The sequence below is a fragment of the Drosophila guanche genome, unplaced genomic scaffold (assembly GCF_900245975.1).
Source record: "Drosophila guanche unplaced genomic scaffold, DGUA_6, whole genome shotgun sequence".
NCBI classification, from domain to species: Eukaryota; Metazoa; Arthropoda; class Insecta; order Diptera; family Drosophilidae; genus Drosophila; species Drosophila guanche.
In genome coordinates, this window is record NW_022995754.1 from 2,232,848 (window position 1) to 2,245,943 (window position 13,096).

General features: G+C 41.2%; 5 protein-coding genes across 7 annotated transcripts; 1 reads left to right on the top strand and 4 right to left on the bottom strand.

Moving 5' to 3' along the window:
* Positions 1–16: 16 nt before the first annotated feature.
* Positions 17–1,287, bottom strand: LOC117589186 (uncharacterized protein C7orf26 homolog). Its single transcript, XM_034280910.1, has 2 exons — positions 1,117–1,287; positions 17–1,055 (listed from the first exon to the last, which is right to left on the bottom strand). Exons 1-2 carry the CDS (start codon positions 1,214–1,216, stop codon positions 34–36), a joined length of 1,122 nt encoding a protein of 373 aa, XP_034136801.1. The 5' UTR covers positions 1,217–1,287; the 3' UTR covers positions 17–33.
* A 252-nt stretch (positions 1,288–1,539) lies between these two features.
* On the bottom strand, positions 1,540–3,743 carry LOC117589221 (transmembrane protein 104 homolog). 2 transcript variants are annotated; one of them, XM_034280968.1, is made up of 4 exons: positions 3,585–3,741; positions 2,850–3,340; positions 2,570–2,796; positions 1,540–2,507 (listed from the first exon to the last, which is right to left on the bottom strand). In XM_034280968.1, exons 1-4 carry the CDS (start codon positions 3,633–3,635, stop codon positions 1,744–1,746), a joined length of 1,533 nt encoding a protein of 510 aa, XP_034136859.1. In that variant the 5' UTR covers positions 3,636–3,741; the 3' UTR covers positions 1,540–1,743. The 2 variants fall into 2 exon arrangements, with proteins under 2 accessions (XP_034136859.1, XP_034136860.1); XM_034280969.1 differs by lacking the exon at positions 1,540–2,507 and having other exon boundaries at positions 2,617–2,789; positions 3,585–3,743.
* A 432-nt stretch (positions 3,744–4,175) lies between these two features.
* On the bottom strand, positions 4,176–5,637 carry LOC117589431 (lipoyl synthase, mitochondrial). The gene is made up of 4 exons (XM_034281368.1): positions 5,489–5,637; positions 5,097–5,429; positions 4,820–5,034; positions 4,176–4,761 (listed from the first exon to the last, which is right to left on the bottom strand). The coding sequence occupies exons 1-4, from the start codon at positions 5,531–5,533 to the stop codon at positions 4,227–4,229; spliced, it is 1,128 nt and encodes a 375-aa protein (XP_034137259.1). The 5' UTR covers positions 5,534–5,637; the 3' UTR covers positions 4,176–4,226.
* A 109-nt stretch (positions 5,638–5,746) lies between these two features.
* LOC117589435 (neuronal membrane glycoprotein M6-a) lies at positions 5,747–9,470 on the top strand. 2 transcript variants are annotated; one of them, XM_034281373.1, is made up of 5 exons: positions 5,747–6,094; positions 7,236–7,472; positions 8,197–8,356; positions 8,417–8,721; positions 8,794–9,470. In XM_034281373.1, the coding sequence occupies exons 1-5, from the start codon at positions 6,091–6,093 to the stop codon at positions 9,069–9,071; spliced, it is 984 nt and encodes a 327-aa protein (XP_034137264.1). In that variant the 5' UTR covers positions 5,747–6,090; the 3' UTR covers positions 9,072–9,470. The 2 variants fall into 2 exon arrangements, with proteins under 2 accessions (XP_034137264.1, XP_034137265.1); XM_034281374.1 differs by lacking the exon at positions 7,236–7,472 and having other exon boundaries at positions 5,751–6,094.
* LOC117589434 (serine/threonine-protein kinase PLK4) lies at positions 9,229–12,855 on the bottom strand. The gene is made up of 7 exons (XM_034281371.1): positions 12,696–12,855; positions 12,545–12,640; positions 11,713–12,490; positions 11,184–11,655; positions 10,600–11,116; positions 10,390–10,539; positions 9,229–10,332 (listed from the first exon to the last, which is right to left on the bottom strand). Exons 1-7 carry the CDS (start codon positions 12,726–12,728, stop codon positions 10,048–10,050), a joined length of 2,331 nt encoding a protein of 776 aa, XP_034137262.1. The 5' UTR covers positions 12,729–12,855; the 3' UTR covers positions 9,229–10,047.
* Between the last annotated feature and the right edge of the window lie 241 nt (positions 12,856–13,096).

Below are 13,096 nucleotides of genomic sequence, written 5' to 3' on the forward strand. Positions count from 1 at the left end.
GTTTATATATTTAAAATATTTAAATAACAAAAACTATAGCTTTTTATTGGCAGCTATAATGATGTCCATCAGCTTTTGGTTAGGCAATGACTCTAACACGCACAGCAGCTGAATCTGATTTGTAATGCAGTTGCAGGAAAGGGCAATCTGTACAGCTTGGGCGAGCCTTTCCATGCACTTTTGATAAGCAGCATCGGTGCGTGGATCCACGCTTGTTTCACTTAAGCGAGCGCAATAGTTCTGCAAAGACTTGATAACCTGCATCAAGTCCTGTAAGGGCAGAGGGGTCGACTCTCCACTGGTCACTGTTTGTTGGAGCGTTCGCAAGACGGATAAATGTAGGTTGCTGTAAGCAAGTCTGCTGGAAACCATCGGCGCAAGCACTGCCCAGCGCAAGAGACCAGCCAACGGGGTAGCGAATGGCATGGCAATTGCACCAGCTGGTAGAATCAGTGGCTGCTGTGATGCCTGACACAAGGTTGGGTTCTCATTCATCCATTCAGTAATCGCATCCAAAAGAGCATCCGGCGGTGGTGTCAGTGCGGCTGAGCGCTGCTCGTTCAGGTAGAGTTCGGCCACAGCGACCATTAAGTTTGCCGCAAAGTGCGGCCCGACCATGGGCAATTGCTTAAATTGCTCTGGTGTCTTACGAGAGTACAATATGAAATCACTCACAAGGTTTTGCGCCACTTCCAGACTGTGTGGGGTCTTGCAGCCAACTTGTTGCATCCACGTACCGGCCGCAGAGAGCAGTGGTGCCAGTGATCCCGAAATCGCAGTACTTATCAGTCTGGACAACAACTTGCAACGTTGGGGTGTTAGGTGGCTGCCAAAGAGTGATAGAAATATGGCATTGCGCGTTGCATCCCGTCCTGGCCGCGAAAAGTATTCAATGAGCGCAATTATCAATTGAAACTCTTGGCACAATGTCATCTGGCTAATTGGCAGCGATTGGGACTTTCGCCCATCTCCGTCCTTGTTCCGCTCCAAGAAAATATACTCCGAAATGATTTGCATTACTAAATTTTGTTTGTTTCGGCTGGCAATAAGAGTTTCTGCAAAGCAAAAAGTATTATACCCGGCCGGCCATGGAATAATCTAAACTGCTTAACATACCTAGGCGAGTAAGCGCCTCCACAGCACATGCTGGATAGTTCTCCGCTTTCAGGTCTAGTTTCCTGTGCGAGCCCTTGCTGTTGTTCTCTGACGAAGACATTTATATGCTGTTGGTGATTAAAATATTTGTTTATTTCGTTTGCAGTTGACGTCTCGTCCAATTTGTTTCGAATATTTTTATTATCAGTGTGACCGTGAACTGACAGTAGGTATATTTTTGGGTTATACTGCAATATACCGTAAAATTGATCAAATATACCATAAAGTACCATACAAAATATGGTGAGCCATTGTCGGATAGTCCGACGCGATACAAATTAAAATTTAAACTTAAATTACCATTAAGAAAGGCTGTATTTATAATTTTCATATTTATGTAATATTTATAACATTTAATTGTATAAAAAGTCAAACCATACAATATTATGGATAATATAATCGAAAATAAAATAGTTTATTTCACAGCCAATTGCAATTGACTTACACAAATAAATGTTAGATACAAACCTACATACGAAAATCGAGTTCAATTTTGTTTAAGAAATTTGTTTCACTTAAATCTATTTGCTTAAAATATCTAGAGGTGAATGTCTCAACCAGTTAATTGGTCGCACTGAAAGACTCCGTTTAACTGATCATATTAACGGTTACCAAACAGACGCATAAAATAGACCAAACTATAACAAAAATAAGCCAAGCACTTGATTTGAAAGGGCTTTCGAAACTATTCACTATACCACTTCCCAGTAGTTCTGAGCAAGTTCGTCGTGCGAAATAAACCAAAAAGACTGGGATAATGTATTGTATTCCAGTACCCGCATAGCTCCCTGTGAATGCCACAAGACTTGCCAAACTTTCGGTAAAATATGTGACACAAAACGGTGGAATAATGGCACACAACGGGAAGAGTATTCGCACAAACGGACTATACGTATCGTATCGCGACATGTCTAGGAAGAGTGTCTGAAGATTGTTTTTCAATGTTACTGCAATAATTGGAAAACTGGTGGACAACGTGAAAATGGGGAAAAGTGCCAGAAAATAATCAATGCCTATTAACAGACCCGAGGTAAAGTCTGTGTAGTCAACATCGTAGGGAAGGAAGTTTAGTGTGTAAAGGTCTTCAATTCGATCAAAAGCAAATATGCCTGTCATGGCTAAAACAATATAGAATGCACAAATGATCGTATAATCATATGAAAGAATTTTCGATACCATTAACTTGTGCTTAAGAGGTGCCAGAAGGCTAGGGAGTGAATGGTGGCACATGAAAGAGTATACACAAGCGCCAAACAGCGAGGGAATGCCATACACATTAAAGCTTACTGGATGCCCTCTGGGTCCTCTTGAGATCAACAGCTTCAGGGATATACAGATCATCAGAGTAAATGCTGTGAAAGAGTTTAAATGTTTTTCATTTTGTCAATTTACTGATTAAAACATTTGATCTTACCCATCCAACGGAAAATGGCTGTGAGAATTTGCAAGTATTTTGTTTTCTGAATACTGAATGCAGCAAATGGCCCGAAAATAAGAGTGAACCCAATTAAAATCACTCTATAAACGCTTAAACGCGATATTGTGTGTTCCTTCCAGCATGGTTGGGCTGTGTTGTTCCTGAAGTCCCCTGCCCAAAACATCTGCCTCGAGCTAAGCGCATCTGTGGCATTTGACTGGTCACTAAAAAAAGAGGACACTGATTAAAGTTCCCCTCGATTTATGTTAGATCTTACCATATAACGTCCCTGAGACTCCTTGATACAGCAGCAGAATAGATACTCAAGTCTCCGTAGAGATAAACAATCAGGCACAAGAAAAACATGATGCGGCCGATCTCGTTGAAAAAAATTGTCGCCATTTCGCCCAATTCAAATTTATGGGACAGCTGATAATAGTGATTCTCAGCATTCTGAATTGTCAGCGGAACACGCTCGAGTTCTCTAAGATCGGATCCGTGGTCGTCGGATGTTTCAGCAGCATCATCATTCTCACTGTTTTCTGCAGAGCTTCGACTATGGTGACGTAGTGCCTGAAGGGTTTGCCAATTCTTGATGGCATTCGCACAAGCCATTGCTTCAATAATAAAGGTAACTGTCATGTAACTTATCGAGGCTAATAATATAATTACTATAAGACTCAAAACCCATCCTGCTTTGGCAAAAACTCCGGGTAAAGTCAAAGCGCCCGTTCCAACAATGAGATTAAATATGAATATGAATCCAACCTGTTGATGATAATATCATTACAATTTGCAGACGTATGCATTAATGAGCTCATATGCAATACGATTAATGAACGTTATCTATAGTACTGCTGTGGTTGTGGCAACAGATACTGGAACATCATACATAACTACATATGGACATACATACATAAGTACTTACATATTCATGTACGTACTTATTATGTTCTCAATATAAGCGTTCAAAGGATCTGATATGCAATCATTTATGTACTCTGCAACTTACCAAATTTGAGTAGGTGGGTGCAGGCTCAGGCCTGCTTATAAGGCGGGGCATCTTTTTGTGCAATTTCTTTGTTTTTCGACCACGGAACAAAACAAAACAAAACAAGACAATTGTCGACAGCGGTACCGCGGACTTATCGATCAAATATACCGCAAGACCATCAAAAACATACCGAAACATAATTTCTCATTTTCAAAAAATACCGTAGTTCCGGAATAATTTTCCTCGATTTTGATATTCTGATTAATATTACCAGCTAGTCAGGACTTTCTGCACTAAACCAATGATTTTATTCGATTCATAATTCAATTCTCCAAAAGATTGGCTAGTTTTCGTGACCTTCTTGAACTTGGATTGTTTACAATCTCGATACATTCTCCGTATGCAACTCAACGGAGTTATTGCTTGGAGCCTGAGATACTCAACATGAATTTTACTTGGTTCCTTTTATTGGACCCTATAAGCTTAAGGCAGCACCAAATAATTTTTGAGTAGATTGCCTTTTACACATAAACGTTTGCTAGAATTTAACTATATAAATATGCATATTCGCATATATAAAGCGATGCATAGGCAGAAGGCGACACTTACATCGAAAGGCTATGCCTTATTCGGATAAAATTATACACATCACGAATTAATCTAGTTTTTTGGTGCACTGTCGAGTTGTGATTGCTTTGCTTTGCGGTTTGCCAATATACTCGATATAAAGAACTCGCCAGCTTTGTACGAGCTGCGGACAAGAGGGCCACTGGCGGTATACAGGAATCCCAATTCGTTTCCACGCTCTTCCCAGTGCTTAAACTTCTCCGGCGTAACATACTCAATGACTTTGAGATGCTTGTTCGTGGGCTGCATGTACTGACCCAAGGTCAAGCATTCGACGCCAGCCTCTCGCAAGTCTGTCATAGTTCTTTCAATCTCTTCATCAGTCTCGCCAAGACCAAGCATGATGGAGCTCTTTGTGATGAGATTGGGATTAAAACGCTTTGCTTCGCCAAGCACCCGAAGCGTTTGCCTATAGTGGGCACGTCGATCTCGAACGAAGGGGGTCAGCTTCTCCACGGTTTCAATGTTGTGCGCATAGACGTCCAGGCCACAGTTTGCAATCGTTTCAACACAATTCAGATCCCCACGAAAGTCAGGCACCAGGCATTCGACAAATATATTGGAATTCCTATGGAAGAAATGGCATCGTTAGCAGGGATTATAATTGAATAAATTGTAGTTCTTACCGAGCTTTGATTTCTCGTACGGTTTGTGCAATATGTTTCGATCCGCCATCGGGCAAATCATCACGATCGACTGATGTTAACACAATGTAATCCAAGCCCCACGATGCTATTGCCTTGGCAGTGTTCACGGGCTCATTTTCGTCAAGAGGAGGCGGCTTGCGTGCTGTCTTTACGGAACAGAAACGACAGCCGCGTGTGCAAGTGTCTCCCATGAGCTACAACCAGAAATGTACACAATAAACACGCTTAGTTATCAGCAAAGGTCAAGCAATCTCACCATTATCGTCGCGGTCTGAGTTCCGTTTTCACCGCCACCCCAGCACTCTCCGATGTTGGGGCAACGAGCCTCCTCACACACTGTGGATAGCTTTAGTTCTCGCAGCTGCTCCTTAATCTTTGTGTAGTTCTTGCCCATCGGTATTGTGGTCTTCAGCCATGGCGGCAGACGCAACCGTTGCTCCTCTCCCTTCTCCCTACGTAACTTTCCATCATAGTTTTCCCCCACACTCTTTATGTTATCTGGATCTTGGACAAAGTCTTGAAAGTTTGGCCCTTTAGCCAGACGTTCTCGGATCTCCTCGAGTTTCTTTGCATTTGTTGATGCCGCACGCTGCAAAATGATTGATCTTTATATCTTAACTGTGCACCACTAACTATGATTTGACTTACAACGACAATTGCTGTTGGCGAGTTAGGCCTAAACGCTTGCAGCATATTTAAAAATGTGAATGAAATTTCTGTTTTGTTTTGGAAATTCTTACGAAATGAATAGTGTGAACAAAGTACGAAAAGTCCATTATTACCTGACCTGGTAGATACAGTTTAGCTTATTTTGAAAATGAGATGGTATATTTTTGTATAGTCTGGATGGGCAGACGGTATATTTTATGGGTAACTTCGCGGTCACACTGTTGGATACACTTTATTTATTTATTGTTTTGAAAACATTTTAAAAATCCATGTTTTAACGAAAACATGAAATAATAATATGAATTCCTGAATAATACACGGTTTCCATAAGTGTGTGATAAGCATTTGGAGTGAATTAAACCACTTTAGGGCGGAGGTTGCTCTCACTCTAGGCTCAGCTTCACACCTTAAAAACTTGTTTTATACTACCAACACAGAAGCGATACATACGCAGAAGACGTAGATGCAACTCACAAATTGCGATACATACATACTTATGTATGCACCTGGATTGGATACTTAGATTGAACTATTTAAATGCAATAAGTATATTCTGAAAGCTCCTAAAAGCGCCGTTTAAAATGGGTAAGTAAACAAATTACCTAAAACACATACTAATTGGCTTAAACATGGGTTTCGGGCTTAAAACAAACATGACTTTTTGGGACCGTATGTATTTACATAAATACATATGTATGTATGTGTATGTCCCGAGCGTTGCCTTTCTGCGTTGGAATCAAATAAACGTAAAAGCATTAAATTATTATTATTATTATAATGTTCAAAAGACACCACCTCCAATCCACTGCATAGCATAAACGAACCTTCTTGGTCAGGGTTTAAACTTGAAAGCTACCTCAACAAAATCGTTGCATTGACGTTTGTCAGCTTTATTGGGATATCAACATGAAATAATTTTCTGTTGTGCGAGGCATATTAAGATGCCAAGACCAAGAGCTACAGACTAAAGCAGCTGTTATTATATAAGTCGTGCTTACAACATTAAAGCTGGAGTGTCCAATAGGTGTAGAGCAGCTAGTGGATCAGACACTATCGTTCCTAGCTATATGTACATATGTACATACATACATATGTGCATGCATGAACCCCTTTGATTTCATGTACATACGCGTCTATATTGGCATTTCCCTTCAATGTTGACACTAATTGACCCTATGCAGAGCATAAAACTTATCCAAGCGCTCTTGAAGACCGTATTAATTGGCTGTCTCATTCAATTGAGGGCCGGGCCTGTGCCTGGGAGCAATGTTTTCCAATTTGCAGCGACGTACGCATCCAAGTGTACCCACACAACACACACAATTGGAGGAATACATACTATATTTATATACCCGTAACTACTTATCGTTCAGTGAGAGCGAGAGAAACTGAGGGGAAAAGCGTCACACTCGGAACAGAGTACAAAAAAAGTTAACAGAGAAGAGTTATCAGTCGCGGTCGACTGCGAAACATTTCGGAGTTGAACTGAACGCCCATTCCGAGTTCTGAGTTTGCTCTTGGCTCTTCGTTCCTTCCTCATTCATTATATCGAGATCGGGAAGCACGCGCGGTACAAGTTTAGCTGTTGATCTCAGGGCGGCGAAAGCGAATGTCTCTGATGACGTCGAAGTTTGTGTTTTGTGTGATTCATGTGCGGGCAGCTTAGACTTATACATATTTATTGACAACAGCTAAAAAGATTCTCGCAACTTCTGACTTTTACAAGCGCCTGATCAAATTAAGATTCCGTTGTGCAATATGCCTGGGAAAATGAACGATCGCGATCGCATACGAGATCCCCGCGAGGAGATCCTACTCGAGACGAACTTTGAAGATGACGGTGGTGTGCTAACGCGTGCCTACAATAACAATCCCTACAATGGGGGCAACGTACAAAATCGACGACGACCCTCCTACCGATCGGAACACTCCTTGGATAGGTACACAGAGCGTGGCGGCGAAGGTACGACAAAGTCAATGGATATATTGCTTTTGCATTTCACAAAAGCATTTTTATACATCACCTGCTCAAACTTTCATTGTTTTTATGTGGTAAAACGCGTCACCAAGAAATTGTTGCACTCTCTCGCATACCAGTACCACATATTTTCCCTCTATGTGAATCACTCTGTTGTAGGCTATCACCTTTAGCCGTGCTACATTTTGTTATCTTATCAATTTCTAGTGCATACATACATACAAATAAATTCCCTTAAGATAAACCTTTTTCCCTACGTATGGCACCTTTATGCACCATACAATTTAGCCCGAAATGAATTACTTAAAGCTAAACATTTAGATGTACCACAGCAGCACGAGCACTATAGTAAAATCAACATATGAAAGAATGTTTATCAAATATTGTTTATGAATTATTTTTTTGCAATTATCCGAGTGTTGTCGAGCCATGTCTGTCTGTCACCTTTCTGTTCAAAAATAGTTTATTTTTAAATTAACTAAGCAACGCCAAAGAATAGTCTAAAAACAACATACATGTCGAGTGCATGGCTCTGCACTTTAAAGTTATTCAATGCAGTCAGTAGAATGAATAGTAAATGTCAGTCAATGTGAACTCCTTTTTAACTCTATTTCACTTTCACTGTACACATATCCGTACACCTTTAGTAATGTAGTCCCACCTCTCTTGCTTACATTTTCTAACAAATATATATTACAATTTCTTCTAGGTGAATGCTGTCAATCATGCATGGCGCGTATCCCCTACGCCACCATGATAGCCACTCTCATGTGTCTCCTGGGAGTGGGCATCTTCTGCTTCACCATGTACAGAGGAGCATCGCTCACAGTTATAATGGTGGACCAAGTATTTCACTTACGTTTGATATGGTAAGGCTCAGCCATTATTCCAAGCAGTCGTCACATGTATAAGCATTATTCATATTTCAGGATCGAAGCTGTGCAGATGATATTTGTAATAATTGGAGCTGGCATGGCAGCCCTCGGATTTATGATACTCTTTGTTGGCTTCCTGGCAACTGGCGCCACGCGGTATAAGGTATACAGAGCCTGGCGGTCCCGTGTTGGAGGCCGGATCTCCTGCGCCGTACTTATGGGCATCACGTACCTACTCAATTTCGTGTGGAGTCTTATTCTTTGCTTCCTGGTTGTTGTCACCTTCATATATACCATGTTCTGGAACATGTGCTCCAGTGTCGAGCACTCTCAAAGCTGTATAGATTTGACACAATTCCGTAAGTATTAATACTTCCTCGAGCTAAATTCAAAGTAAAATCTCTTATTAATGCCTTGAATGATTTTTGCAGATTTTATGTTCCCACCAAACACCAAACTCGAGGACATGAAGGTGTGCGAGAAGTATGAGATCAAGGCATTCTGTAAAGATGGTGTTGAGAATGCTGAGGTTATGTTCATACTGGCCACGCTGTCCACCCTTTTAGTAATTCTCAGTCTGGTTCACTATCTGATGTGCCTCTCGGCCAACTATGCGCACATAAGGGATCACGAAAAGTTCCAAGAGCTGCAGGAAATGCAAAATCTCAACGAGCTGGAGTACAGTGCTACGTCCAAGGATCGTTTCTAGGACATATTTCAGAAGATTCAATTTGAGCTTAAAGAGAAAACGAGCGACATGTAAGAGCGACATTTTGGCAAACTTTACAACGAACACAGCACTAGTGCAATGCTGCCAACACAATACAATTAAGATCCTTTGTTTAGACCTAATATTAAGACTACAATTTTAGTTTTCCTTTTTTATATTCATTTGATGAGTTATTGGCAATCATTTGGACTTGGTTCGACGACAGTTGCATGGCCAAGCAATTAATTCGAAATATAACTAATTTCTAATTTAGTTTTGCTTAAAATTTCACCTTTTGTCGCTTTTGTTTATGCATTTTTATCATGCCTATGCTTTCCGTTCATATGTTTATTTATACCGTCCATTAAATTAAGCTTTTTACATCTATTATTTGTATAATCAAACATGTCTTTTTATGTTTTTAAATCAAATGGCTTACACAATAAATTGGAATACTTTATGCTCAAATTGATTCTTCTGAATTGCTGCAACAAATTTTATTAAATAAGCAATTTACTCAGTACATTATAGTGTAATCCATCCATGCATCTACCAATCTTGTGTATTATCTTGTGGTTTCCGCAGTTATGCATTCATAAATTAAATTAAATACGTACAATGAAACGACACACGACACATTAATCTTAAATAAGCGTATATACAGTAACATATTTTATACTTTTCTAATAGTATTATGTACAATGCTAACCACGAAACTTTACAATTAGATTTTGAAACACTTAAAACTTCAATAAAAGATTTTTATTGAATCGCAATGTCTTGGAATCTTTGATTTCTTGAGTAGCTGAACTGAAGCAAGAGCTTTCCATCGTGAACACTTCAAATTAGAATAGGAGTTTTCTCTGCACACATTAAGGATATTACAAAATATATTTGCTTTTATTTTATAATACAATATTAAACGACAAAGTGTTTATTTTTTAACATTAGATAGAATTAGGAGTTGCACAAATTGTCAAATTATCATGCGATTGTAAAAAGGCGTTGTCGATTTTGGTGTCATTAAATGGCAGTCTACACTTCTGGCGTTCCCCAACAATGGAGCGCACTTTAACTTCATCTGCAACTGTGGCATTTGATTGAGTCGATCTCTGACCGCAAATGGCAAATCGTCGTTGCTGCCGAAATGGGTAGATAGGCCGTTGGCCTGTGTATACGTAATGCCTCCTCCCTGCACCTTTGGTATTACTGAGACCATAGATCCATCATAGAATTGCACTTGCACAACTCCATGGGACAGCTGAAATGGGTTCGATATTTAGTACTTGCTGCCGAAAAATAATGTGTCATATCTTGCCTCAGTAACAATTCCAATTTCGGGTACGGTGATACGTTTGATTGGAACATTTTGGTGGGCAGCCATCATGTTGGGCCGCGATGTATTTGAATTGTAGTCCGAGGCACTTCGCGCCGTGGACATGGTGCTCACGGAGAAGTTAATTGAACCCTATAGGAATATTAAATTTGAGTAATCTCGCCAGAAACTGCATTAAGTATAGCGATTTACCTGATTTGATTTCGGAGTGGAGTAGGCAAAGTTTGTTGTATCCCTAAGACCTTCGAAACGTTGGCCCGCATGTAGCTCTGTGGGAGGCCGTCGACCGATTGTGACCGGGAAACACGTATTCTCCTTAGTCTGGGCGAGTTCTAGAGCATTGCTGATATTGACGCAATGGGAGAAGCATTCATTTCCGTGGTCAATTAGATTGCGTGTCTCCGCACAAGCATTATCCGGCAGCACTGCTCCATGCGCATTGAACACCTTAACACCGTCAGTGGAGGACTTTAAAACCTTGGCCCCAGAATAGAAGCGTACCTCATAGTCCGTCATTGTCTCCATGAGTTGGAATTTCGCTAGGCTACTGAAATAGGTGATTTTCGGTGTTTTGCTCTTCACCAGACCCACAAATCGGGCAGCGTACACATATTTTTTCCAGTGTTTATGCGGCAAACTCTCGTAGTTGTAGACACAGTCCTCGCTGGGTATGAGAGGGTCTGGTGGATGTTCTCTTATTGGTAAGCCGCTGAAATAAAAAATATTGTTAGCTGCAGTCACAAAAGCAGGTTATTTTCTTGTTTTTTTTTACTCACCGTCCTGGATCGGGTTGATAGATTATGATACGGCGTCCATCTTCGGATATGCGACAAATATCAGTGATTCGATCTTCATTGAACTTTGCCTTAAACTTGACAAACTCCAAGACAACCTCGCCAGTCCGCAAAATGCTCATGATGGCATTTTTCGTTTTATAACGCGTCGGCTGCAACCTTTTCGTTTCCAGTGGCGGGACTGAGAGTCGTTTCTCAGCATTTGGTGTCGATATCATGTCGCTCTCAGGCCTAAATGGAACGAAACTGTTTGTGGCTGGCCATTTGGCGTCTCTATGCTCCAACTGACCGCCTGGCGCTGGCAGATATAAGCCATGCTGTTCGTAAATTGGCAGATGTTCCTGTGACTCGTAGCCCAGGATAGACGACGGCAAATATTCTTCCATTATCTGTGGCATCGATTGTCCTGAAGAATTATCAACAGAACGAAGTCGGTGGGATTTCCTAGAGTCATCTATAAAAATAATTATTTTATTTCTGCGTACAGTGATCAATAGTTTCCATTACTTACTGCTGGCAAAGGTTATGATTCCACTGTCGCTGCTGGCGACACTTTGACTGAATTCATTTAACGCGCCAGGCGTTGTGCTATACGATGAGCCGCCAGGCGTTCTTTTCAGAAATGGATGACGGAGGACCTGCTCAAGGGTAATGCGGTCTTGTGGGCTTTTCTTGAGTAGCTTATGGATTAGGTCTTGTGCCTCAAAGGACAAATGTGATGGCATCATGAATTCAGACATCACGACTTTGTTGAGCGTCGACTCCACACCCTCGGTTTCAAACGGCGGTCGTCCCACTAGCAGCGTGTAGAGCATACACCCAACACTCCAAACATCCGCTGGCAGGCCGTGGGACAATCGGGAAACCACCTCGGGCGAAATATAGTTGGGAGTGCCGCACATAGTCATGTGCCTTTCGTCTGGTCGTTTTAGTTGAGTTGCCAGCCCGAAATCGGCGATTTTTATGTGCATTTCCTTGCTGAGTAGCAGGTTGGAGAGCGAAATGTCACGGTGCATGATGTTGTGGGAATGCAAGTACAGCAGGCCCGCCACCACCTGCTTCAATATGGTGGCGCCCTCGGATTCGGTAAAGGGACGCGAAAGATGCTGCTTCATATAGCGCTGCAGTTCACCGTTGTGAGCCAACTCCAACACCAAATACACATAGTTTGCATCCTGAAAGAATGTGTATAGCTGCAGCACAGAAGGATGTTTTAGGCGAGAGTGAATTTCCACCTCCTGTCGAACGCGGCTTGTGAGTCCTGTCCCCTGAATGAGTTTCTTGTCGATCTTGGGGTAAACACAAATTAGATGATATCTAAAACGTATACGCGAATCACTTACCATTTTGATTGCCACATCTTGATGAGAGTGCAGGCATTTTGCTTTATAGACGCTAGCAAAGCCACCTTTGCCCAACAAGTGCTGTACCTCGTACTCCTACAGACAACAATTCATAATTCACATTTTATAGTCACATTGCAGGGCAGCTCACCTCAATTGTTTCTCCGAAATTTCGAGTGGACATCTTGGTTTACTTTGTTAAGTACACAGATTGGCCCCACTTTTTGAAGTAAATTCCCACAAACGCTACATAAAAAAATAAACAAGCCGAAAATTTTTGAAAGAGAACGCCAGCATTGGTGTTGTAAAAAGTGGAAACTATCTACCCTCACTTACCAACACCAAACACCGATGAAATGCAGCAAAAAATACCGAAACATTGTACTCCTTGGCGATGGATCTGTAGCAAATAGGCAAATCAACCAACTGCTTTAACTATATTTATACATGAATTGGACGAGTAGAATTGTTTGAAATATATTGTTACATACATTTTCGGTATGTAAGAACCACGATTATACAATGGAGCTGTGCAGTTACCAGCACTGGCGA